This window comes from Balaenoptera physalus, assembly GCF_965194825.1.
Source record: "Balaenoptera physalus genome assembly, chromosome: 4".
NCBI lineage: Eukaryota > Metazoa > Chordata > Mammalia > Artiodactyla > Balaenopteridae > Balaenoptera > Balaenoptera physalus.
This window is the reverse complement of record NC_138891.1, coordinates 91152299-91179155: the sequence shown is the minus strand read 5'-3', so window position 1 is coordinate 91179155 and position 26857 is coordinate 91152299. Positions and strand designations below refer to the sequence as shown.

The following is a 26857-nucleotide window of genomic DNA, read 5'->3' as shown; positions in this document are numbered from 1 at the left end:
CAAAGAACCTCAAAGAATATCTAGCCTGACCTTCATCATTGCAGAGATAGGCAGAGGCCCAGCGACAGAATGGGGCACACCCAAGGCCACGGAGGTGGTGGTGCACCTGGATCAGAAGACAAATGCACTAATTCCCATGCAGTACCTCTTGGCAGTTCAGAGTTAATAAAAGGAGGAACTGGCCGCTTGACACCAGTGAAAGTGCTAGAGCACTCAATGGTACTAATTATTAGAGAAATGCAAATGAAAACTACAATGAGGTATCACCTCACACTGGTCAGAATGGCCATCATCAAAAAATCTACAAATAATAAATACTGAGAGGGTGTGGAGAAAAAGGAACCCTCCTACACTGCTGGTGGGAATGTAAATTGGTATAGCCACTGTGGAGAATAGTATGGAGGTTCCTTAAAAAACAAAAATTTGAGCTACCATGATTTACACTTTTGATTCAGATACTTATTAATATTTTTCTATAAAAAGTGATTTGTATGTGGATATTTTTGACATATCATTGTAATTATTTACTCATTATTTATTCAATATCCATTGCAATCTAATAATACTTAACATAGTCATTCTCCTCCTGAACATGTATATTTTAATTTATCCTATGTTATTCCTGGTTAGTTTTGTAATGAATATATATTTTATTAACTTGTTAAAAATTAGAATTAGCTTTATTTTATCCATATGCTCTTATTATTTTGCTATTTTATTTATTTACCTCTGATTTCACTTATATCAATTTCTTCCTTCTCTGAATTGATCTATTTATTTTATATCACTTTTTTATAAATGAGTATTAAATTCATTTTAAGATATGTAAAAAAATAAATAAATAAATAAAAAGAAAGTGCTAGAGCAGAGAACAAACAGCACTTTCCTTTGTCCTTAAGCATTTTTCTGTCTCATGAGCGGAAAAGTATCTCAGAACACAGAGCGTGGAAAGGACCTTGAAGATCATCTACTCATCCGTCTAACAGTCGTCTAGAGCAAGGCGTTCATTTTACAGTTGAGGGCACTGCTCACCACCTGTGACCACGGCTAGACAGGTGCGGCCAGGAAACAGGCCCTCCAGCTCAGCCAGTCAATACTGCAACAGGAAGGAGAAGCAACTGGCTGGCCTCCTGCAGCTAGACCTAATATGGTTAAGCTTCAAAATGGAAACCTGCTTAAGCCCAAGCAAGCATCTTTATGAAAGATAATGAACCTAGCAAGTATCATTATATTAATTTTTTAAAGAAGTACTCATCCTGCCTGATTCCAAAAAGAATTTTAGAAGCTTAATAAACACCAAACTCAAGTATTCCTATCGGTCTCTGTCTCCGTCAATAGATATATATGTATATGTGTGTATATATACATATATAAATGTATAAACATACACGTATATATATCTATACATACATTATATATATATATAGTTTTAAAATTTACTGTAATTGATGTGTTTAAAATAGTTTGTGTTCTGCTTTTTCTACCCAGCATTATTTTCTATCCAGCAAATGTAAAAAAATGTATTTTTTTCATGTTTTGATATTCAAAGTATTTTGAGAGAAGAAAACATGCCTGACTCATCTAAGAAGTATAACTATGATAACTTACATTGATGTTAAGCTCCACGGTGGAGCTGGCATTTCAGTGGCACCTTGAAGCATGAGTAGCATTTCAACACACTGGAAAGGAGGGGGAGAGTAAGGGTATTTTAGGCTGAGGGAGTAACAAGAACAAAGAAAAACAGGAAAGTGTATAGAGAACAGGCAGCCCAGGCTGGCTAGAAGATAACACAAAAAGTTCTTGGTGTGGAGTGTGGAAGGTGAATTACAAGGAAACAAAGCTGGAGAGGTAGGTTGAATTAGATCAAGGGCTTTAATTAAGGAGTGTGGATTTCATCTTGTAGATAATGGAGAGTTATCAATGACTTTTGGTTTCAGTTTTAAAGACAAGTCTGTGTTTTGAGAAAGTAACAGAGTGAGGGACTGATTAGAAAGGCAAGAGACTGAAGACAGGTAGCAGACCAGTTAGGAGGTTGTGTCACTGTCCACATGACAGATTAGCAGGGGATGGAAGGGAAGGGATGGATTCGAGGGACATTGCAGACACAGATTAGCAGCACTTGATTACTGACTAAGGGGAAGTGAGGGGTGGCTGAAGTGGAGGTGGGCCAATAGAGAGAAGATGTTTGTAAGGTTTCCAGTCTGAGGAACTGAGAGGATAGTAATATCACAGTGTGACAAGAACAGAGTAGATTTCAGGGAGTCCGAATTATTGAGGAATTTGGTTTTGGACTTTTTAATTTGATAAGCCACTGGAACACTGTGTATTCTTATTGCCTTTTAAAGTGGAAAGCTAGTAATGATTTATAATTATCCTTCAGGCAAATCTGAATGTTTGTTTTATTAAAATCTTCTAAGTGGACACATTTCCTGATGTACAGCTATTTTTATATAAGCCTTAAAAGTGTTCTTACCCTTTAACCCAGCAATTTCACCTCTAGAAATTATTTCCAAGGAAATAATTGGGGATACACACAAAGATCAATGTATAAGTTCTGTGTAAAACAGCAGAAGACTCTCTAAATACCTAACAGTAGAGGACAATTTCAACTAATTTTGTAATGTTCATTTCACCCCTAAAAATAATGCGGTATGATACCGTTTTTACAAAGCTCAAAGCAAAACTCAAGGATACACACTATTTGGAGATACACACATATGTGAAAACACACACACACACACACACACACAAACAAAAACACGAAGAAGAAGAGGCAGCAGCAGCTAATGACAGTACACAAACCAGGGGACAGTGGTTACCTATAGGTGGGAAGGGGCAGCCGCAGAGCAGCACATAGATAACTTCCAGAACGTTGTAATGGTCTAGTTCTCAAGTTGGGTAGTGGTTTCATAAGTGATCGCTTTATTACTGGATTTTAGAATTCTATATGATTGCATATTAAATACATTAATATTGTATATTGAAATGTTAAATTCATGTTCCCCAAAATATTTCATAGTCAGAAAAAATGCATGTTAACAGCATACAGTAATGTGGAAAAACACTGCCAAAGGGTATATTCATTAGTTGTCCAATTTAGTAAAAATTAATATTTGTGTATATCTGTATGTGTGTATTAACACAGGGATTTGAATACTGGTGTTTTTAATTTCTTCCTCATCCTAACAACATTTTCCAAATTTCCTATAAGAGAATTTTGTCACTTTTAATCATCAGGGGAAAAAAATGTCAAAAACTTTCTGGGTGCCCAAGACGTTTCCAAAAGGGGTTTAATATAGTTATAATAGAGAACATAAATGACTGTACTTGTAACAGTTTAAAGACATGAATACACAGCTTTTAAAGAACTGCAACTGAGATGGTTAAAAACTTTACAAACGTTTGTGGTTAGAATGGAGAATATAGGTTTTAATGATATGTAAGGATTTGATCCTCCAAATAAGTAACAGTAAAAGGAACTGTTAAACAATAATAGCTATTCTTAAACAAGAGAGAATCCATTGGGTTACAATGCACTTTTAAACATCTTTCCTTACTTGAGACTCACAAAGGTTTGGAGCACTAAGTAGATATTCTCATCCCTTCTTTTTCACCACTATCCTTCCCTGTAAGAGGTTATGTGACTTGCTGGCTGGTTGTGGGAGGACTGCACCTCACGGCTCCAGTGATGCTGGCCTTGGCCCTGTGCTTCTCTTTGGCCAGTAGAATGATGATGGACACGGCCTATGCCAGGACTGTGCAGAAGCTGTAAGAGGCATCCACCAGCTCTCTTGCCCTTTCTTTCAGCCATGATAATAGGCATGCCCCACAGAGGGGTTTATCCTTTAGGTCTGAGAATATGAAACATGGAGCATAGCTGGAATAGAGCCACAGGTGTGCCACACTTCGGCAGATGTGTATCTTGAGTGAGAATAAATGCATGCTATTCTTACTGTAAACCACTGTGATTTGGGGGTGCTTTGTGATACCAAGAAACTGACTATATATACATAATTTACAGGGACAGAAAAGAATCAGATAGGTTAAATGACCTTTCCAAAGTTTTATGTCTGGGAAGTGGAAAGCACTCCACACCAGTGCTTTTCCCACATATTATATGCTGCTTTTCTTTATGATAAAATGAACTACCAAAGAGTATCTAAGGTAAACCAAGAATTCTTTTTGTTATGTATCAAGTGAGACCACATGGGCCACTGGAGGTTACTAGTCACCCATTCCGAAGTGCTCTACGTATGTCTATTAAGCATCATTTCTGATCTCTGTTGAAGTTGAGCTTTTAGCCTAATCTAGCACATTTCCTCTCTATGGAAATGAGAAGACTAATAATGAAACAGAATATCATTTCTTTAGACTTTCTATTTTTAAAAATCCTTTCATACACAATCTCATGTGTAATTCTCTCTGTCACCTGTGCGGTAGATGGCAAAGGTATTGTTGAACTATAACTCCCCTCCTGGCTCCAAATTCTTTAGCACCAAATTATATATCTCCCTTTTTTCAGAAACTGGAGAATTGTGATGACATCTCTGCAGATGGTGATTCACAGTATACCGTAAAATCACAACATATGAGATCTTGTTGCAGAAGTTAAGGTGACTGGAAGACTATACGGATCTCTGGGTTTTCCTTCAACACAACAGCACCTCAACAATTTCCTTTGTGGACACAGAGACATTTTGTTTCTTTGCCTGGATCTCCAGCTCGGTGCTTAAAGTGCCTCTCTGAAACTGCAGGGGAAAGACAGACTGAAACATGAGCTAAGCATGGCAAATGGAACTTCTATCTGTGTATAAGTTACACTAATTTACAACTTGTGAAATGTCAAACTCTCAGTTTTTTTTCACCCAAGTTTGAGCTTCTTTACGTGTGGAGAGGCAGAGTGCCAAAGGACTCTTGATACAGAAAAGCTGAGGGAGGCACCTTCACGTGTACTGGGATGGTTTTCTCCTGGGCTCAGGAAACGTACATGCCAGAGCACAGCTGACTCTGGCAGCAGGGGCCCTGCCTCTCCCCCAAGGGCAGGCGCAGGGCCCCAAGGCTCTGACGTGTCTTGAATTGCTGTCCATCACAAAATGCAACTTCTGCCATATACCCCCCTTTTCTCCTCTATTCTTACTGTTCCTCCCTCAATTCTGTTATGAATAATTAGTGATGAAATCTTAATTCATTGTTCTGCTTTTGCAGTTTTATTTTAATGACTATAAAAATATTTACAAGGGCTTTTATGGGCTCCCTCTGTTAAAGGTGCCTAACCCATTTTTTCTTACTAGGCCTTTGTTTCAGCTCTGAATTCACTTTCTCTAGGGATTTTCAAGATCACTCTGGGGAGGAGATCCTATGTACCTCACAGCCATTTTGAGATCTTTCTAAGTCTAACAACAACTACTTCAATGTTAACATTCAGGGATGCTTCATAAGTGTCAGGCACTGTGCTCGGCACTGTTCGTACATCATCGCATACAATTCTCTGAAAAACTTTACGAGGGTATTGAGATGCAGCTACTTTAAAGTAGGCTTCCCAAGCTCACACAGTGGTAGAGCCTAAACCTGCAAAGACCACTATATCATATCATGTCATTCCCCTGATGAAATGCAGTAAAGCATAACTAGAAATTTTAATGGGGCCATCGCCCCATTAAATTAAAGGAGACTTTAGTTTAGTTAAAGGAGACTTTAGTTTTATCTTTAATATTTGAATTTTTATAAGAATGTATTTATATATCAACTGTATAATGAAAAAATATATTTAAAACATTTTAGGATAAACATATATAATTAAAAACTTTCTCACAAAGAAATAGCCACACCTACATGGCTTTATCAATGAATTTTCTCAAACATTTAAGAAAGAAATAACAGCAACCTTATATGAATTCTACCAGAGAACAGGAAAAAAAGGGAGAGCAATTGCCAACTTGTTTTATAAGAACTGCATAGCATTACACTAAAGCCTGACAAAGTCACTTAAAAAACAAGAAAATTAAAGATTAATATCTTTTGTAAATATAGATATAAAAATCCTCAACAAAATACCAGGAAATAGAATCCAGTAATATACAAAAAGATAATATAACATGATTAAGTTGCATTTATTCCAAAAGGCAAGGTTAGTTTAATACTCAAAAATCAACCATTATATACAGTATTGTAAGCCATATTCATACTGCTCTATATTAGATCTCCAGGATGTATTCATCTTGCATAATGGAAACTTTGTATCCTTTGATCATCTCTCTCCATTTCCCCTTATCCCCAGCCCCTGGCAACCACCATTCTGCTACATGCTTCTATGAATTTGACTATTTCAGATTCCTCTTATAACAGAGATCATACAATGTTTGTCTTTCTGCGTCTGGTTTACTTCACTTAGCATCATGTCTTCTAGCTTCATCCATGTTGTCACAAAAGTCAGGATTTCCTTTATTTTTAAAGCTGAATATTATTCCATGTCTGTATAATATCACATTGTATGGATATACAATCTTTACTTTATTCATTCATCAATTGATGGACATTGGTGTTGTTTCCACCTTTTGGCTATTATGAGTAATACTGTTATAAACCCACGTATCTGTGGTCAACTGATTTTCAACGAGGGGGCCAAGACCATTCAATGGGAAAAGAATAGTCTTTCCAACAAATAATCATGAGGCAACTGGATATCTATATTCAGAACAATGAATTTGGACCTGTACTTCACATAAAATATAAAAATTAACGCAAAATGAATCAAAGACCTAAATATAAGAGCTGAAACTAGAAAACTCTTGGGAGGAAAAATGGGTGTAAGTCTTCATGGCTTTGGATTAGACAAGGACTTCTTAATTATGACATCAAAAGCACAAGCAACAAAAGAAAACACAGATAAGTTGAACTTCACTGAAATTAAAAATTTTGGCTCAAAGGGAACCATCAAAAAAGTGAAAAGGTAACCATCAAAAAAGTGAAAAGGTAACCCACAGAAGGGGAAGCAATATTTACAAATCATATAATTGATAATGGGATAGTACCCATTATATATAAACAATTCTTATAATGCAAGATGAAAGACAACCCAATTTAAAAATGAGCGAAAGACTTAAACAAACATTTTTTCCAAGGAAGATACACAAATAGTTAACAAGTACTTGAAAAGATACTCAACATCATTAGTCATCAGGGAAGAGTTTTAAAACCACAATGAAATACCACTTTATATCCACTAGGAAGGTGATTTTTTTTGAAAAGGAAAAGGAAATTAACAAGTTTTAACAAAGATGTGGAGAAATTAGAATCCTAAACCCTCTGCTTGTAGGAATGTAAAATGGTATAGCCCCTGTGGAAAACACTTGGTATTTCCTCAAAAAGTTAATAAACTTACCATACAATCCAGCATTTCCACTTGTTGGAATTGCTGCCAAGTACACAAAGACAACTGAAGACATATGTTCATACAAAAACCAGCACCATAAACTTTCACAGCCAGTGACAAACTGTGTCTGCTTTAAGCCTACCTCCTTCTCCCTCCTCAGCTTTTTTCATGCTTCAATTTTCTTTCTCATTTGGGAGTAAAAGTTCTTTTTGTGGAAGAAACACTTTGCTTTTTTATTGAATATATTTAATATATTTTGTTCTAACAAAAATTCATTTATTTGTGTTTTGGTTTTCCCTTGCTATATTGTAAGTGATAACATTTATGGCCTGACATACAAACAATACATGTTATTGCATAAAAGTCAACTGCTTGTTAACAAATATATTGATTGTTTAGCAATAAAATGGAGAGAGTAAAAAAAAAATCAACCATTATAATCCACCATAACAAGAGAGGAAAAAAGAGGAGATAAGTCAAATGGTCATCTCAATAGATGAAGGAAAAAAAAAATTGCTTGAAAAAATTTAACATCCATTCATAATAATAACTCAGCAAACTAGGAACCAAAGGAAAGTTCACTAATCTACCTTATGATATTTGTGAAAGTCATAAAGCTAACATCATCCTTAATGGTAAAATTGAAATACTGAAAGCTTCCCCCCTGCTAATGCCACTTATATCCAACATAGACTAGGTACTGCAAGCAAGATAAAGGAAATAAAAGGGATAAGCTTGTAAAGAAAGAAATGAGATTGATGTTATTTGCAGATGATATAATTGTATACACAGAAAATGCAAAAGAATCTACAGGCTTATGGTTAGAATAAGTGAATTTAGCAAGTTTGCTGGAGATGTGTACAAATATACACACACAGAGAAATGTATTTTTATATAACAGCAACAAATAAACAGAAAATAAAATCTAAAAGATACCACTGAAACAAATAGACCAATGTAATAGAACAGAATGTCCAGATACAGACCCTCACAAACATGTTCTCTTTTTATGACAAAGCAGAGCACTGGTAAAAGGATAACCTTTTCAATAAACTGGGTCAACTGCATATACATATGAAAACCAAATAAATCTTGAGTTCTACCTCACACCCTCACACTGTACACAAGAATAAATGCTAGATGGACTGTAGATCTCACTGCAAAAGGTGAAACAATACGGCATCAAAAGGAAAACAGGAGAATATGTTCACAACACCGGGGGAAGCAAAGATTCTTAAACATAGATTTAAACAAAGAGTAAACGAAGATTCTTTAAACAAAGATTAAAACATAAATATTAGCCATACTCCACTCCCCGCAAAAGAGATCATTTTGAGTATGTTAAAATTAAGCCGCCATAATACACCAATAAGAGTGAAAAGGAAGCTAAAGAGTAGATATTTGCAATACATATATCTGACAAGGGACTCATATCCAGAGTATATAAAGAACTTCTATAAATCAAAAGAAAAAGCAGATAACCCAATAGCAAAAGACAAATGAGAATATCCAATTGCCAAATAAACATATGGAAAGGGGCGCAACTTCATCAGTCATCAGGAAAATGCATATTAAAATGACAGTGAGACATCACAACAAACCTACCAGGATAACTAAAATAAAAAAGACTGAACCAATACTAAATGTTGATGAAGAGGGGAGCAACTGGAACTTTCAGACACTGCTAGGAGTATAAATTTGTATAACCACTTTCAAATATGCAGACACTATGACCTAGCAATTTCACTCTGAGCAGAAACTGCAGGAGAAAGGTGTACTTATGTTTCCCAAAAGACACTTCAAGAATTTTCAAATCAGCATTATTTATGTCACAAACTATAAACAACTCACATAAGCCAGATGTGGGCTCCCCTGGAAGGGCACAACCTTGAGTTAGGCAGCTCTGCACTGAAGGAGCAGACAGCTGGAGGTTGTCTGCTGACCGCACTCTCTGCGGCTCGGTGGCAAGTCCTTGTTTGGAAGGGGATCTGGACAATTCATCTCTGTTTTAACCACAGAGAGACAGACTTAGTTATTAAAATGATAACTGTAGCTGCAGTGGTAGAGAGGTAGGGCCAAGGGTGAGCTGCAGTCCCAAAGTGATCAGTCTCAAGATTTCACTGTGGAATACTGATGTTCCTGTGACACATTTAATACTCCATCCACAGTCAATGATAAAATTCTCTGGAAATCTGATGGCAGGAAATCAGGTTAAATGAAAGAGGCAGAGAAGACAGCTTGATAGAAGGAGTTGCATATGTCTAAGTTCACTGTAGCAAATATTTTTGGGACAGGTCAATAATTTATCATGCTCTTTGCAAGGATATGAGCAGCGTATTTCCCTCCTCCACCCAGAACACTCCCTTCTCTAATGACGGAACATTATTTGTATTCTCTCCTTTTGCCACTTTGCACAAGCAGTTTTGCCATCTCTTCTTCCTGTTCTAATTGTTAGATTAATTTTCAGCTTCAACACTGCTCACATTTATGTGTGTATTTGTGTGTGTGTACGTGTGAGAGAAAGAGAGAGAGAGAGAGACTGTCCATTAAATTAAGTAACTTTTTCATGAGATTACTTTCTTAATGAAAAATGCCCATCAGGTTGCAGGATAGTTGCAGAGTGCGGCTTTCCTGAATTTTTAAATGTGACATTTTTCTTTAATTGTCAGCAGCTTAGAGTCTTCTGTGGTATACATCTTTGTGGTGTGAGAGCATGATTTTTCTTCATAAGTGTTCAAAGAACTAGACATACGACTTAGGAAGAGTTCACTATGTACGTGTGCTGTATGCTGTATGTGTGTATTTGTTGCAGGGGGTGTGGGAATCAGGCTGGAAATATATGTTTCCTCGGGAAAGTTCTTGCTTTCTAGATATTGCTCTTGTAGAGAAAAATAATACGTGTGCATAGAGGGTAAGCAAAGGCTATCATAACAGCCACCTGGCTTCTCACACCTGCCTGTAATTGAACTGAAACTGGAGATCCATAATCTCTCCATAAAATACCTTGTTAGTAAAATGATTACATTTCTAATGTGTGTTCAGAGATTATCTTTACTGACTACCATCTGTTACTAAGCATTTCCACATGTTGACTCAGACTTATTATTCATGCTTATTCTATCCACACCCCTTTTCTATGGCCACACAAATCTTCTGAGTGAGGTTTTCCAGACTTTAGAAGGCATTGCAAGCCTTGAGAAGAGATTTGGCAAGGCAGAGACGGGGGGCCTTCTGAGAATGCAGGAACACTCTTAGCCTGACTCAGAATGTCAGTTTCACAGGATGCTGAGGAGCCACGGTGGATGGCCGGAAGAGATGACCTCGCCAGTCCCTCTCAACTTTGATAATCTACTAGTCAAAACTTTGATCTCATACTGATACTCAAAAAACAAAAACTGAAAAAATGGAGTCGTCTCCGTATCTGAAGAACTAAGAAACATTAAATCACTACCTTGGCCTAAAGAAACAATCACATATAATGGGATAAAGACTATGGGGGTAACAATTTGTCCAAATATTAAGAAATTTGTAATAAAACACTCTGATAGTGAGAACTGCTCTAATACTGTTGATTGGAAAAATGAGTCAAGGCAATTAAAAAGTGCATTTTATAGGGAGGTCCATACGATAAATGGTTTCTGCTTCAATTCATATTTTATATTAAGTAAAGGGAAACATGAAATTATACTTTGTAATAATGATATATTTAGGCTAGAAATTTCAATTATAATCAATGTGTATTAACTCAATGCTCTCAATCACAAATGTCTATTTGAGGTATACCTACCATGAGGCATTAGTAACTTTCCTCCTTAGCATTTACATAACATGCAGTCTTTATTGGTTATTTCCTTAAAAATCTACCACTGTTGATGCTCTTTAGTTACAGATGATGGTAATCTCTAAAGCAAAAACACTTGTTCTCCTATTTCAACTTGTGATAAATGAAACCTTTCCGGATCCAGTTGAAACATTTATCATGCTCAGGGTAAATAGGAAGGATGGCATCATCAACTAACTTTAAACACAGAATATCCTGAATGTTCAACAAGATTGGGACAGAAGCAGCTAAAAATCGTTTCCAGTTGCTTAAGGATGGCTGGGTTTTTCTACACCCCGATGCAGTATTTTCAAATGTATAATTTAAGCATAGTATTCTTTCCCACAACCCTGTCCATGACCCACATGCTACAAAGGAAAAAAAAAAAAAAAACGTTGAACTTGAGAACACAACTTAAAGTCCACCAAATAACACCATATTTTAAAAATAATACAAAAATCCAAAACGGTATTCTGTTTTGTGTAGTCTCCCTTAAAGAAAGCTTGCCTGTAAAAGTCCATCAGTGAATACTTCCTCATTCTCTGAGACGACGTGGCAGTTGAGTAATCACACCGGCTGCTCTAAAAATGTATGTGTGTCTAGTTAATTTAGGCAGTTTATTTTGATAGCATTCACCTCTTTTTGATTACAGCAGGTGTTTCAAGGATAAATTTGCTGAAAATTGTATTTTGTTTAAACAACGGCAGCATGTACATTTACGGCCTTACTATATTAAAAAGCATTTACTGTCTGGCAGCAATGGATACAATTACAAACATTTGTGACAGTAATTGGAGCTATTACTCCTGCATGGAGTCTCATGAAGACCAGCTTATTGCCACCTGTATTTACATGTGTTACTGGTAATTGCAAAAGCTGATTTTTAAAAATTTGGTTCCTTATTTTTTAAAAATTGTGTGACTATGTTTCAACAAAAGGTCTGTCTACCAGCACATCTGTAAGAATTATAAATGTGGTTTCTCCGTTATTTAAATAACAGGCAGAATCCCATTTTATGAGGAACATATATGTAAAATGTATTCCTGTATCCTAGCCCACAGAATATATTATACTTTTTTGCTCATGACTGCAAGAAACCTATCAACATAGCCTATCCAGCAACCAGAGTACAAGTCTTGAGAAATGCTCTTTACTCCAAAACTATAAAAATTTATAAATCCCTACAGGTCAGAAATATTTAGAAAGCTACATTTTATTACACTGCATCCAAACACAGTGATGGCAGAAGGTCAAAGCAAGTTGACCTTCCACTGCTTCGGAATGAAAAAAAATACCCTCCATTGCTTCCAGATATAGATTTGTCTACAAGAGTGAAAAGAGGAAGCCTACCATTGTCCATTTCTGCATGATTTGGCTGCCAATTTCAAGAGACTTAGATCTAATATGGCAATTCTGTGGTCCTCCCAGGTTCATTTAAATGGAATTCCACCTGCTGATTAATGAAGGCCTCTCTATTCCCTCTTAGGTTTTGGCTCTCACAGTGACTAGAGAGCCCAAGAGCTCAAGACTATTGTCATGATTCCATCCTTAGCAGAACGACTCTTTCCAAAAGGTTTCCTGCTGTGAATTACCCAAGGCAACACCTGTACGATTTATTTACATTAAAACGAAATCCAATTGCTTAGAGTTGAAATTTAAGTTTAAGGTTCTTTTTACAACTGCAACCTTCAGAAAGTTGGACACTGAAGAACAGGTAAAGATGTAAAAAAGCAGTTCAGTAAAGCAAAGGCTTGAAATAACTAGAAACACATGCTGTAGTACTTCCTAAGCCTTAAATAAAAAATAATCTCTTTATCTAAATTCCTTGTAATGAACCTGAAGATTTACATAATTACTAAATACATTTTGGTGGAATGAAGGGGGTACCTAGCCAACTATCTTTTAAAACAACAAAGCAGGAAACATTTAATTATAATTTGGAAAAAAGTCTATTTAAGTCATTAATCAAAATTCTAATTACAATATCCACAGGGCGTTAAAGCACGATAAAACATTTGTTCATTGCATTAAATACCTAATATTAAATCATTACAGTATACAATCTTTTCGGAATAAATACTGCATAACTGAAAAAAAAGGGCCTATGTAAGGTTTAGTTGAAAACTGATTTCACGCTTGCTGCTCTTCTTTATTTCTGGGGAACAGAAATAAATATTATTAATGATTACTTAGTTTCTTTGTAAAAACCCTTGACTTGAAAAAAATCATTCTCCTGATAAAGATTAATAAGAGTGATCATTTTAAGAAGACACTTTCCCTCAGTTCAGTGAATGAAGTTGAGAAGCTGAACATACAAATGGACAACAGATAACAGCTAGATCATTACCCAAAATATTTAGAATTCTGACCCACAATCTGTGGCAACTAGTCCAGAAAGCCAATTACAACCTCTGTAGCAACTGACCGAAATGGTCAGGACTTAGTAACTGTCAGCTTCCCCAATTTTTGCTCAAACCACACTCTCCCGCCCCGCCCCGCATTTCCAATGTAGGACCAATTAGACAAAGCCAAATATCCTCCCCTAACCAATCACATGAGAGGCCCTACTTCTAGTTAGCCCACCTCCAAACTTCCAGTCACATCTGAACATACTTGAAGCCTTCCCTTTTTTCCACTACAAGTCTTTCAAATTCTCCTGCGTGCCTTAAGTTCTCTGCCGACGCAAGTGGTCAGGGCTGACTCCCTTGCTATGGCAAGCTCTGAATAGCCTCTGCCTGTTCTCATTTAGGCGGCCTCTGTTTATTTCCACAAAGCCAAATAAAAGCTTGCTGTTTTTAATAGTAAAACAGAAACTAAAAAAGATAGAATAATTTTCCTCAAGAAACGGCATTAAGTATTTATTTAGCAATCAAAATTAATCAGAAATACAGAGAGTGAAATCTATATGAATATGCATTCACATTTTCTATTCCCCTAGAAACAGAGGACATGCAGAAATCTTTCGCAGCTCAGCTTCAACCATTTTATTATTCAACTCAGCAACTGTCAACTGATTCACTTAAAAGTTTAAAAAATTACTATTATGGAATTTAAAATATTTCAATCAAGTAGGAAATATTATCCTTCAATAATTATCATGAAGTACCCTGAGGAAGAGCCCCTCACACGGTTAAAAACAGGTAACAGCAGCTACAACCTACAGGCTGGTCTGACTGTACATTCTTGCAGCAATGAGTAAGTATACAAGATTTCTAAATTTCATTTTCTATTTAATCTTCATTTCTGCTTCTTGCTCTCCATGTTTTCTCTTTCAGCTGGATTTCCACATTCAACAACCACTTGTTCTCTAAAATGACCCACTGGCCGATCCATTTCTTGCTATTGGTCTGTGTTCTCAGATCTTCTGGTCCTTAGGCTTGCCCATGTCCTAAGCATCACCTCTTGCAGGACAATGCCCTGTCATTTCTCCACCCAGATCCTAGAGCTCCTGGTTTGACCCCAGCCTGCCTAGCTTGGCCAAGCCATCTCCCTACCACGCACTCAGCTGGATGTTGACGGTAACCTTCTAGCACTACAGACAGCCATCTAAAGTTATGGTTTATAATTTTTAAGGATATGTGGAAATGCTCATGATGAAATGATATGTTAAAAAAGAGGTAAAATCTCAACACCATACATAAAAGCACACAGAAATAGTGGTCAACATATATTAAGTGATTCTTCTGGCACCATTCTAAGTGCTTTAGATATGTTAATTCATTTAATACTTTTAATAACTTTGTTGAGGTAGGCTTTATAATGAATTCCATTTTACAGATGAGGAAACTGAGGCACAGAGTGGTTGAGTAACCTACCCACAGGCTCCAACCGCTAATAAGTGTTAGACACAAGATGAATACTCAAGTGTCCTGAGTTTAGAATTTGTGCTTTTCACCAGTATGCTATATTGTCACTAACTGAATAGGTAACAGCCTGGGTTGGAGGTTCAAATATCATATCTGTCACTTACTAGGCAGAGGCAAATAACTTCTCTGTGTTTCAGTTTCCTAATCTGTAGTAAAAGGTACCTGCATATCATAGGGCAGTGGAAAGGATTAAATGAGTCAACGTATGTAAAGTGCTAAGAACAGCACTTGGCACAATGCAAACGCTTAGTAAATATCATTTATTATTATTATTTTCATCATATCATATATACCTGTACTAAGGAAAAAATTAGAAAGATTTACCAAAGTGATACTTATATGAATCCAAGTACACCCTAGGTAAAAATATAAGGCTGATTGTTATCAATATTCCCTTAAATGATGGAAGCATTAGGGCAGAAATTTTGTAAATTCTTCCTGAATACTGATACAGACACAAACATGAGAGGGCTATCATAGAATACAATAATATTACAAAACAATATTGTAACATAACAATAATTAACATTTATTAGGCAGTAACTATGTGTCAGACACTGTTCTTGTTGCTTTACAACAACTCCATGAGGTAAGGAATATAATTAGTCCCATTTTACAGATGAGGAGAGGAGGAACAGAGAGCTATAGTAGCTTGCCTTAGATCACACAGCTAGTAAGTGGTAGAAATATGAATTTTGGGTGTCAAGGGAAGGTGTGTGAGATAGGCTTCATCTTCTCTGAGTCTTTATAGCTACCAAAGTTCTACTAAGTTTCTGAAACTTTGGGTCAATAAATCAGGATTTGATGGTGGGACTAAATTTGTGATCCCTAGCTTCTAATTCACAGTACACTGCCTGCCTCCTCTCCCCTTGAAATATTACTTCTGTATTATTTTTATAATTAACAACAAAATTGTGTTTTAAAAAGACTCAGAGATTAGGAAAATTCTTGACCAGTTACAGATTTAAGTCTAGTGAGTATAATCACAGATGTTTGCTCTTAGTTTTAAATTCCACCAGAGTAGTTATATAACACTTGTGGGCACTACTATGGGGTCTAATAAAGAACAATTAAAAAAAAAGATAAAAACACAGCAGAAAAGGAAAGAGTTAAAGAAATAAAGAGTAAAGAAAAGAAAGGAAAGAACAAAAAGTCCAGGATGTATTATACTCGTAGACGATTTTATTAGGTGGCACCGACGTCCACTCTAGTTTAGGTGTCCTCAGACTGCCCTTCTAAGGAATTGATGCCTGAGCCTTACTCACTTGGTCAGAACTGAGGCATTAACTAGGGTTGGCTAATGACCTGGTTAATGACCCAGGATTTGGCTGAATTTATCGACTCTCTTGGCGCAACTTCTGACTGTGTCTTCAGATACATTATTCCAAATTGAGGCAGATCTGAGATGGGTATATAGCTACTCTAGAAGTAATCACCAGGAGCATTCTCTATACCCAGCTCTAAAAAGGGAACTGCTAATATAGTCCATTCAAGCCAGCATATGACAAAAATCCTTTATCTTCAGTTGTGGAATGTATTATTTGTAGTTTTGGCAACATACTTATTTTCCCAATTGTAATTTGTTTAAGCTAATATTAAAATTTATTTGCATTCTTTGAGAACTGGTAATAGTAACAAGTAGTGCCAGAAACAAGGATAAGCTAGCCTAGCAATAAAAACCTGATTACATTATGAAGAATATACAAAATAATATACTGGTGTATGACAGGATCTCATCAAGCATACAGACTATAATATATGCAAAAAGAACGGATAAGAAGATTTACTTTTTTTTATAATACACTGCTGGGACGCATACAAGGACTAAAATGAACCTGTGAGAAAAAAAAGCAAAATATTTGATCCAGTGCCAAATAAATATGGGACTTTTTTTTACTTCTAACACAAGGTAATTTTAAAGAAATTTATAATGGTTTTAAATAATGCTGACCCTATATTACTTATCTCCTACATCTATATGCTACTTAAAAATTAATGTAACAGTGATCAGTAAAACACATTGATCTGAAAATAATTAATTCCTTTTCTTCCCCCTCAAACATGAAGTTGAAATCTTGAAAGGTCCTAAATGGCCTGTGGTGAGTGAGAGGTTATTGTTTTGTCCAAAAGTAAAAGAGAGGGTTTGGTTTTGGTAGAGTTAGGAGTTGACGAAGAATGGGATCTACCATGATTCTGGTGTCAACCCTTCCTGATTAAGGAGGATAATGAGTCCGTGAGAAACCACATATATAACCAGATTACTTTATTTCTGAGACATGAAAAACATTTCTCTATTCATTAGCCCCTTATCTTCTCAAATCAACGTATAATTTTGTTTTTCTTAAGTAAGCTGAATAAAGAATTGACCCTAAAGCTGTAATTCCCATTTGTTACAGCTGAAATACTTAGGAGAAAGAAGGGTTTACGAAACACTGGACACAAGGACTAAATTATCTAGAGAAGAATTCTGAAAAAGCAATCAAATAGAACTTTATGTCAGTATTTTTACCACAAAAATCTAAACTCAAAATGACATTCACATATTTGAAAAAATACCAACCCCCCCAAAACTTTATCTGACATTTTCGAATGTTGCCTGTAACACGGACTGTATAATTAATGACAAAGTATATCCTCATAAGAACAAGGCTGGTAATTAATGGCATGAGACTAAGAGTCCAACTCCGAATTAGTTAATTCTTCCCCAAATCAGGAGAACATTGATTCTTTACAAATCCAGGATTTTGACTACTGCAGTAATGGTTTATAAAACTGTACAGGTTAGCAGTTACATTTATATTCTCTCTTTCTTTATTCAGTTACCTCTATTATGTGGAGATCAATGACAGTTCTTAAAAAAAACACACTCGTGTGATCCTATTAGATTTTAAGTGAGATGTTTGATTTCAAGAGTTTACTTACCTTGAAAGCAAACAAATTAAACTTGCTTCCTCACGGGACTAAGATGTACTTGAGAGTTCCCAACTACACAATTATTTTAACATGTCGTTCTAACTACAGTCACAATAATAGTGATGTTTAATTGTATGAAGGAAATTTGTTCTGACAAAACTAAAGAATCAGAAATTACATTTTCACAAAAAAATTACATTTTTGAAAATTATGACTTCCAGCAGAGATCAAATCAGGAAAGAAATTCTTATTAATATGTATTTACATATAAGAGATACATAAACAGAGAATTTACCCCCAATGTACTCAAATAATAGCTGTCCTCCATAATGATTGGGTAAATATACAGTAAACAGGCTGCAGGATTTGCCCACTTACTCTAGATAAAGCTTGTTCCACAGCTGTTCACGCTCCAGGAAGACCTCTGTTGTCCTTATCTTATTTTAGGACTGCCCTAGGAGTCGAGGCTACTTCTTACCTTCTCCAGGATACAGTTCTACATGCCCAAATCCAGGCAATCGAAGTATGAATTAGCTTCCAAGGCACTGAAAACAGCAATCTTTGTATGGCTGCTACTTTGGGGAGCAGACATACAACCACATTTGTAGAGTGACAAGTTTCCCTAGAACCTTGTTCCATAATTCTGGGGCTTGTCTCTAGCCTCCAAGGAAAAAAATCCTTTAATTTTTTTACCTAGATGTCTCTCTAGCCCCTTTTATAGAGATTATTATAATACTAATGAGAGTAGTATTGTCTAGTCACCCATTAGCTTGTTCTGAAGTTCTTACTCATAAAGTGTAGGTAAAAAGTAAGCAGAAACTTGATTAAACGGGCCAGTTCATCTGGCCTAATCCCCAAATCTTTATTGCATATGATTTCTTGATTATTTTCTTAATATTTAACTTTTAATCATGTGTACTGAGTAGATTATGTAAGGTAGCTTCCAGGACGCCTTCTGTTTTGCCAACCAGCAGAGTTCTAAACCATTTTTTAACTCTACTCAGTTAGTATACAGTCATAGAATTCCAATTTCATTCACTATTCACCTAAACAAAATATGATTGCCAAGAAAATATATCAAAATGTATTGAGAAAATACGCCTTAATCCCAGGGAAATATGATGTGTTCCAAATCATTTTAAAGATACACTCCTTGCTTTGTGGGCCATATTACATTATTTAATTCATTCAACAACAATTTATTAAATCTCTATTAAAATAAAACACTGGAAACTGAATCCCTTCTTAAATCATTTTTGTAACTGGGAGTACCCTTGACCCTGAAATGGCCTTATAAAAATCTATCTGAACAAAATGTGTTCTCTCTTCTGTACCTTATTGTCAGTCCTGATCGTGACTTTCAGTTGTGGTAGTACACGTTCCACTTCTAGACTCCATTCCGCAGCATCTGTTGTGGATTCCAAAATATCTTCTTGTTTGGCAGACTCGTTCATATCCTAAGAAAGGAAAGATATCACAGGATTGAGAGTTTATAAAAAGAAATGGTAAAATTTTGAGGCATTTTAGCAGCACTGCACAATTTATATCAAGCATGGTAGTATTAAAATTACAGCAGCAGAAGAAATTTTTTTCTGTCCTCCTATCCATGTTGAAAGAAAATAATGCACCAACCTGGTAGAATAGAAAAGTTAGTATTTATAAAAGAAGCAAATATGTGATTTAACTATTTTTACAAAGAATAATTTTTTTGAGATATCAGAGTGAACTCAATGAGAATACTGTCAAATGAATACGCCATTTAGGTATGTTAATTGGTAATGGTAGAAAAGATACAAACACTCACATGTTTGGTAAGAAAACATTGTCTTAGTTTGAATTCACTGTACTGAAATACAAACCCAAAATCTGAAAGACAAAAAAGATAAGATCCCAGAAGTAAAGGGCACATTGTTTACAAATTTTGTATTTATAAGGTGATATTTTGGTTAGGTCAAACCATAATATAGCTTAAAAATGTGAGTTAATGCAGACCTATTTGAACTCAAATAGGGTAGGGGTCGACTTTCTGCATTTGTTTTCTGCTGTTGAGTAATAAGCTCAATTCAGGCCTGTTTTTGAATCAGAAAAGGAAAAATTTTTTTTTCCATTTTCTCAGCCCTCCACATTTCGGCATTAAGTATGTATGGATCTGAAAACATAAAGAATGTAAAAATTAATGATTTAAAGATAAAATTTAATGCATTAATTTTGGTAGTATTTTTCCTTTTATGCTCCCTTGAAAAATTATTTAAAGAGTAAGAAAAATATAAAAATTTATTAATATAGAAAAAAAGAAACCTGAGAGATACAAACAGCCAAATACAATGTATAAACCTTACATGGATTCTAACTTAAACAATCTGTAAAAAGATGTTTTTGAGACAAGCAGGGAAATTTGAATGTTGAAGAGTATTAGATGATATTAAGGAATTATTATTAATTTTATAGGTATGACAATGGCATGGTGGATATGTTAAAAAAAAAAGGCCTTATAAATCAGAGATAAATGTTGAAATATTTACAGGTGAATTTACATAATGTCTGAAATTTACTTTAAAATACTATGGGGCAAAGAGAAAAGGAGGGAGGGGCTTTAGAGGAAACAGGATCAACCAGACGTTAACTGTTAAACCAGGTACTGTTGCATAAGGGTTCATTATCTCATTGTAATTCTGTATATGTTTGCAATTTCCCATAATACAACATTTAAAAATAAAAGACTATATAAACAACCTCATGGTGAAATTACATTCTCAGTGTGAATTTATGTCATTAAAAGATATTTCTTGTCCAGTATAACACTAAGTACAAGAATAACCTTATATTGGGATTTAATTTTGGGGGGAGCTTGAGGTCTTTAGGGGCTTTGAACTGACTCCTGACTGAGTCTCTAGGGCACTGCTGATGTGAGAAAGCCTCTCTCTCTCTCTCCTACCTCCCAGCTCATATTAGCAAGTTCTGAACAAACTCAGAGCCTTAAAAGGAGCATATATTGCTTTTTGTTCAGAAATTCAGGGGGCTATATAGTTCTAACCACGCAATTAGAGAATGGGTAACTAATATATGCTTTTACATTTCACAATATGTGGTCTGAATTTATTCAGTTAGTATAAAAAATACAAGCATTAATTTAAGAAAAGTAAAATGTGGAAACTCCAAGTGAATAATGTCCAAGATTCTATTTTAAACATTAAAGTGCTCATTTAAATATAGAAACATTGTATTATTTTGAGTACCTAATATAATGCTATAGACCTATATAAACTGAATCCAAGGTAGCACAATAGCATCATAGCTGGGGACGGGTGGCAGTATTCACAAAGCAGACACGTGTGACGTTATATAAGCATGTATGTGATGGCATGAGAAGAGATACTGGGTCTCCCAGTGGAAACCTAAAGCCACAGGGAAAATTCTCAGTCATGAAACTCCACACTGACATTCATTAATGTTCACATACTTGCACACTCACTGGCACATCCCAGTACCCATCCCTGGCTCTAGGAGGCCCAATTCTGACCGGCTCATTTTCTGTAAAAAACCGGGTAGACTTATGAGGATGACAGTGGGGGTGGGAGGATGTACACACTACCAGTGGGATGTGAGCCCTGACATTTGGAGCGTGTGTATGATATATACACAGGCTTGCTCCTTCCAGGGTTATGAGCCTCACATCCCAATCCCACAGAGCCAGACTGAGTCAAAAAGGGGCACGTCCTCTTAAGCAGCAGTTCTGTATGATTCTTAATAGAACGTAGGTGTTCTGGTCACTGATTTCAAAATAAGTTTGACTTACAGAACCACTGTTTGGGTGAATTGAAACTGGTGCTACTGATTAAATCCTTGAGCCACTCTTCCCCAACCCCATCATCCCCTCCATCCCATCCCTCCTTCTTCCCTTCCTTACAGGAGGGTGGAGTCCAGAATCACCAAACAAAGCCAGAGAGGGTACCCATCCACATTCCCACCTTCTTCAGGCCTGAACATCGGATTGTTCAAGCTGGGCATAACATACTTAAAATTTTTACTCAAGGAAGGGCACATCGTTCTAATTTTCACAAAGGCAAATGGGTTAGCATTGGCTCTGTTTGAATCGGACTCAGAATCTAAGAGTTAGTAAAGTACATGGAGATCAAACACCACATCAAGACAGCCCCGTGCATAAGCTATACTACTATTTGGTTTTATATTGGGCCCTTCAGTAAGTTGCATTTACCCTTCTTAGCTTATTATTTGGTTCCCTCAGGCAGTAATTTGCTAATTCCTACTCCCAATGTCCTGAAATGATATAATGTAGCAGCTCAAAAATTTCACTCATTCCTAGGCTATAGTTAATATACTGGGGGAAATGGCCTAGTTACTAAATGAAGAAAGGGCAAAAAAAGAGAACATTAGGCTTGGTAGAGCAGCATTAACTTATTCAAACTATACAGTCTCTTCCTACTTCCATCTTTGCACATCTATTTCATAACCTTGTTCCTCACTCAGAATTTCCTAATGCCTAATAAGTGGATACATTAACTGAGAAAGCTCTACATATGAAGTATAAATCATTTTAACCACGCCTTGGTTATAATACTTTGAGAAAACCTTTCCTTTCCGATTGTTTCTCTAATAACAAATGGTATTTTATGTGGAGCTATTAGTTAAAGAGAAATAAACTGCTGTTTCCATTTAATCAAAATTTTACATCATCATGACAAAGTCCCTCTCTGAAACAACATTAACTAAGATAAAGCATGGCTCCTGGGAAATTGCACTTTCCAGTTAATGCTGCTGAAGAAACAATTAGAAGCTCAATAAGACACAGGTTATCCCGAAGTCTCATTTATAATTAATTAATTTACCAATAAGCCATTTGTTAAGCTCCTACAACATTCAAGGTAAGAATCCAGGCACTGTGCTTGGTATGGAGAGATAAAAGGATTTAATCCCTGCCTGCAAAGAGTTTACAGCCTATTAGGAAGAGTCTGAGGCTAGTTAACGGGGGTAATAATTGGTCCTAAGAAAAAGAAACTGATGAGAACTGACCCTAAGACTGCCAAAGGGAGAGTTGAAGATAACAGTCTAAGGCATCCCCTAACGTAACCTTGGAACTCCGGGCTACTCCCTCCCTGGGTGCCCCTGCCTCCCTGCCTCCCTCCCTCCCGTAATGACTAAGGGCAGAGGGGCCCCACCTCCCAAACCCCCGCCGCCCAGAATGGAGCCCGCGTTTATGCGGAGCTGCAACTCCTGGCTCAGGGTCTCTTCCCTCCACTGCCGCTGAGCCGCCCCAGAGCCCAATGGGAGGGTGGAGTGACCCCCAACCCTGACACCGCCCACGGCCGCAGCGCCGCCAGCTCTGGAGGGGCTCCTCCGGCGGAAGCTGTGACCTTCCTGGGGACTGAGGGCCAGGAAATCAAATTATCAGTGCCCGAAGGAGACTGACCAGAGGCCCAAGAACACAGGAAATATCAAAGTCATCACACAAACATCAGCCCCACAGAACCCCTAAAGCCCAGATCCTGAAGAAGCAAAAGGGGAGACAAACTGCCTCAAAAGGGATGTTAGTCATGTATACTCCCTGTAAGAGTACAGCAAAGGGCTTGTTTCCACTGATGATGAGGAGAGATGCTACAAAGGCACTTTAAGTTTTCAATATAATGGAAATAAAAACTATTATACTGGCATTGTAATTTATTTTCCCCAGGCCATCATTGAAGTTGGGTGCCTCTTCATATGTAAAATGATCACTTTTATTTCTTTGTCAGTGAAATTTAATTTCATAGGCTCCAAATATTTTTATTTGGTCACTTCTATTTTTTCTTTTGATTGAAAGGCAATTCAAATATACTTTATATTTGTGGTGTCTTCTCCCACAGCATCCTTCCAAGCTAATTACTGTCCACACGGTCACTAAAAAATTTGTCAAGGAACTTGTTTTCACAGGTCATCCACCACTCAAGACACTTGATGTGAGGGCCATCTGCCTTGCACAGCCTTATATCAAGAGCTCTGTATGGAGCTCTTTGCTCTCAACTTGTGGACCAGATAAAGGACAGGATGACGATATCTTTATTTCCTCACAACCTGCACCCAAGCACATTGGTCAATGCTCAAACATCATTGCCAAGCTGACAGACAACACGCCTGGGATCTTCTCCTATGATTTTCCCCAGCTTGCCACCAAGACATTTGATCTGAACCATGTCACCATCACCTTAATCCTGAGAAGTTTGTTTCTAAAATGAACCTGAGGGACTTCCCTGGTGGTGCAGTGGTTAAGAATCCACCTGCCAATGCAGGGGACACGGGTTGCAGCCCTGGTCCGGGAAGATCCCACATGCCCTAGAGCAACTAAGCCCATGTGGCACAACTACTGAGCCTGCGCTCTACAGCCTGTGAGCCACAACTACTGAGCCCACATGCCACAACTACTGAAGCCCACACGCCTAGAGCCCATGCTCCGCAACAAGAGAAGACACCGCAATGAGAAGCCCGTGTACCGCAATGAAGAGTAGCCCCTCCTCACTGCAACTAGAGAAAGCCCACGTGTAGCAACGAAGACCCAACGCAGCCAAAAATAAATTTAAAAAAATAATAAAGTGAACCTGAAATACAAAAAAACCCAAAAACAAACAAGAAAAAACCATGCAATATTACTAGCCTGCTCAGAATCCTGTTCCAGAAAGTAGTCTCCCCTTTTTCCAAGTAATATTAATGGGATAGTTAAGCATCTGAAGAAATACTGTGTTCTCTGTGTGTGTATGTATTTATACACACATACACAAACACACATAAATATACATAGTTGGATGTGGTTGGTCTTATGATGATAGGGGTGTAATAAGAGAAGGCCCTGCACATCGGTAAGGGAGATCATGTGAGGATATATAAAGCCCTTTGCATTGGATAGCGTGCATAGTGCTGCAAAGCTGTGCTGGTCAACTAGGCTAAGTATGACTACAAAACCTGATACATCTTCAAAGTACAAAACCTCTTACTTAACTCTGGAGACTCCAGGTAGGCCACGGCTACCAGTACGGGGAGTAATGTATTAACAGAGAGAGACGGACCTATTAAGTATTAATACAGAAAACTGTTACAGGTGATATACAGTGGAAGCACTGGTCATGTTTTTGGTATACCTGTTGAGTTGCCATCTTAAAACAAAGAACTTAAAACTACCTCTTTGGGGAGAGACTATTCCTAATGGGTACTGCACACTCATTACTGGAAAACCCAGTAAGAGTTTATCATTAAACTCGGGGACTAATCAGGTTACTGGCCAGAGAAATGTTGACTATGACTTCCTGATATCAGCAAGAGTTAACTCCACTCATTTCAACTCTGCTAGGTCCATAACAACAAAAGCCTTGTACTACAGGATCTTTTTGATCCCAAGGGTCCAAGCCAGATTGGGCAGTTGGCTCTGGTTAAGATATCCCCCCATTGGGAATAAAGAAGAAAGCTGGGAATAGCATAAGGCAGTATTTCTAAAACTTGACTAATTATGGCAACCCTACAAAACATCCCTTTATCACTGACTGAGACCGTGTCTGGTAAAGGGAACATATATGGCTGCATGGGCAGACCCAAGAGTGAAGCTCAAGGCTCAGGCACCTTGCTCAGGCAAGGAAATGAGAAGACATTTCCTTGGGAATGGAGTCCCCATGTCAGACATTACAGAGAGATCACAAGTTCAGATGGGAGCCTGCTGGGAGGACCTAGATCGTAAGGGCCTGGACAGAAGCTGGATTCACAGACTTCCAGGTGAAAACGGGAGATGAAGGGAGAGTTAGAAGATCCCAACACCGAACCAGTAATGAAACGAGAATAAGTGGAGGTGCTTACGTCTACAATTACCAAGCCAAAATCCCTACCTCTTAGGAAGATCAGACACCACTGTCAGACTGGATTCTGGATACTGGTAAATGCTGACATTTACTGGCTGTAATTTTTAAAACATATTTATTTGTTTATTTGGCTGCAGCGGGTCTTAGTTGCGGCACACAGGATCTTCGTTGCTGTGTGCGGGCTCTTAGTTGCGGCATGCGGGATCTAGTTCCCTGACTGGGGATCAAACCCGGGCCCCCTGCATTGGGAGCATGGAGTCTTAACCACTGGACCACCAGGGAAGTCCCTTACTGCTTATTATTTAATCTTTTTGATGTCTCGTATTGCATGTACTATTCCGTAATACAATGATGCCCTCAGGGCGGAGAAATCTGGATATGACTGACCGCACACTAAATGATCCCAGATAACTAAAGTTGCACACATTCTGTCTGTAAACTGTTCCTGTAGCTTCCTGTTATCAAGATGCCAGTGATCACCTGTGGCTGTCTCCCTGCTTGCCTGTAGCACCCCTTCCTCCTCCTAGGCTGCTGTGGGTTTAGAAGCCTAATAACCAAGCTTGTTAGAATTTAGGCAAAGTCAGAATACAGGGAAAAGCGAGCACTCAGGGACAGGGGGCAGTGAGGTTACGACTCTTCACAGAATCTTTTTAAATGGAAGTGTTTATACTTATTTTGGTTGCTCAGAGGCCTTTTTTTCATTTTTCCTCATCTGCTGTTTTTGCAAGATAGGATAGGTGGCCAAAAGGCTAATATAGTATATATGGTCTTACTATGAATTAAACAGGGTTTCTCCTAAGGATATCTAGTGTCCCTGTTTCCTTACAATCTATCAATAAAGCTAGATAGAGGGATAAGTTATTTCAATGAAGAGTGTTCCATCAAAATCCAATAATTTTAACAAATTATACTGAAGGCAGAGTTAAAACCTTTCATGTCCCTACAAGCCAATTCTTCTTCATGATTAAAGAAGCACAAATTGTGATTTTGATTCATTATTTTCTTTCCAAATTAGGTTTTACATAATTTAACACTATATTACTAGGAAGAA

General features: G+C 37.2%; 1 protein-coding gene across 2 annotated transcripts in view; it reads right to left on the bottom strand.

Moving 5' to 3' along the window:
* Positions 1 to 26857, bottom strand: part of IFT57 (intraflagellar transport 57) — a 58588-nt gene that overhangs the window by 6534 nt on the left and 25197 nt on the right. For both annotated transcript variants that reach the window (XM_082460500.1, XM_082460499.1), the window contains exon 6: positions 19306 to 19428. In XM_082460500.1, coding sequence (XP_082316626.1) covers positions 19306 to 19428 — 123 coding nt within the window. The remainder of the gene's footprint in view (positions 1 to 19305; positions 19429 to 26857) is intronic.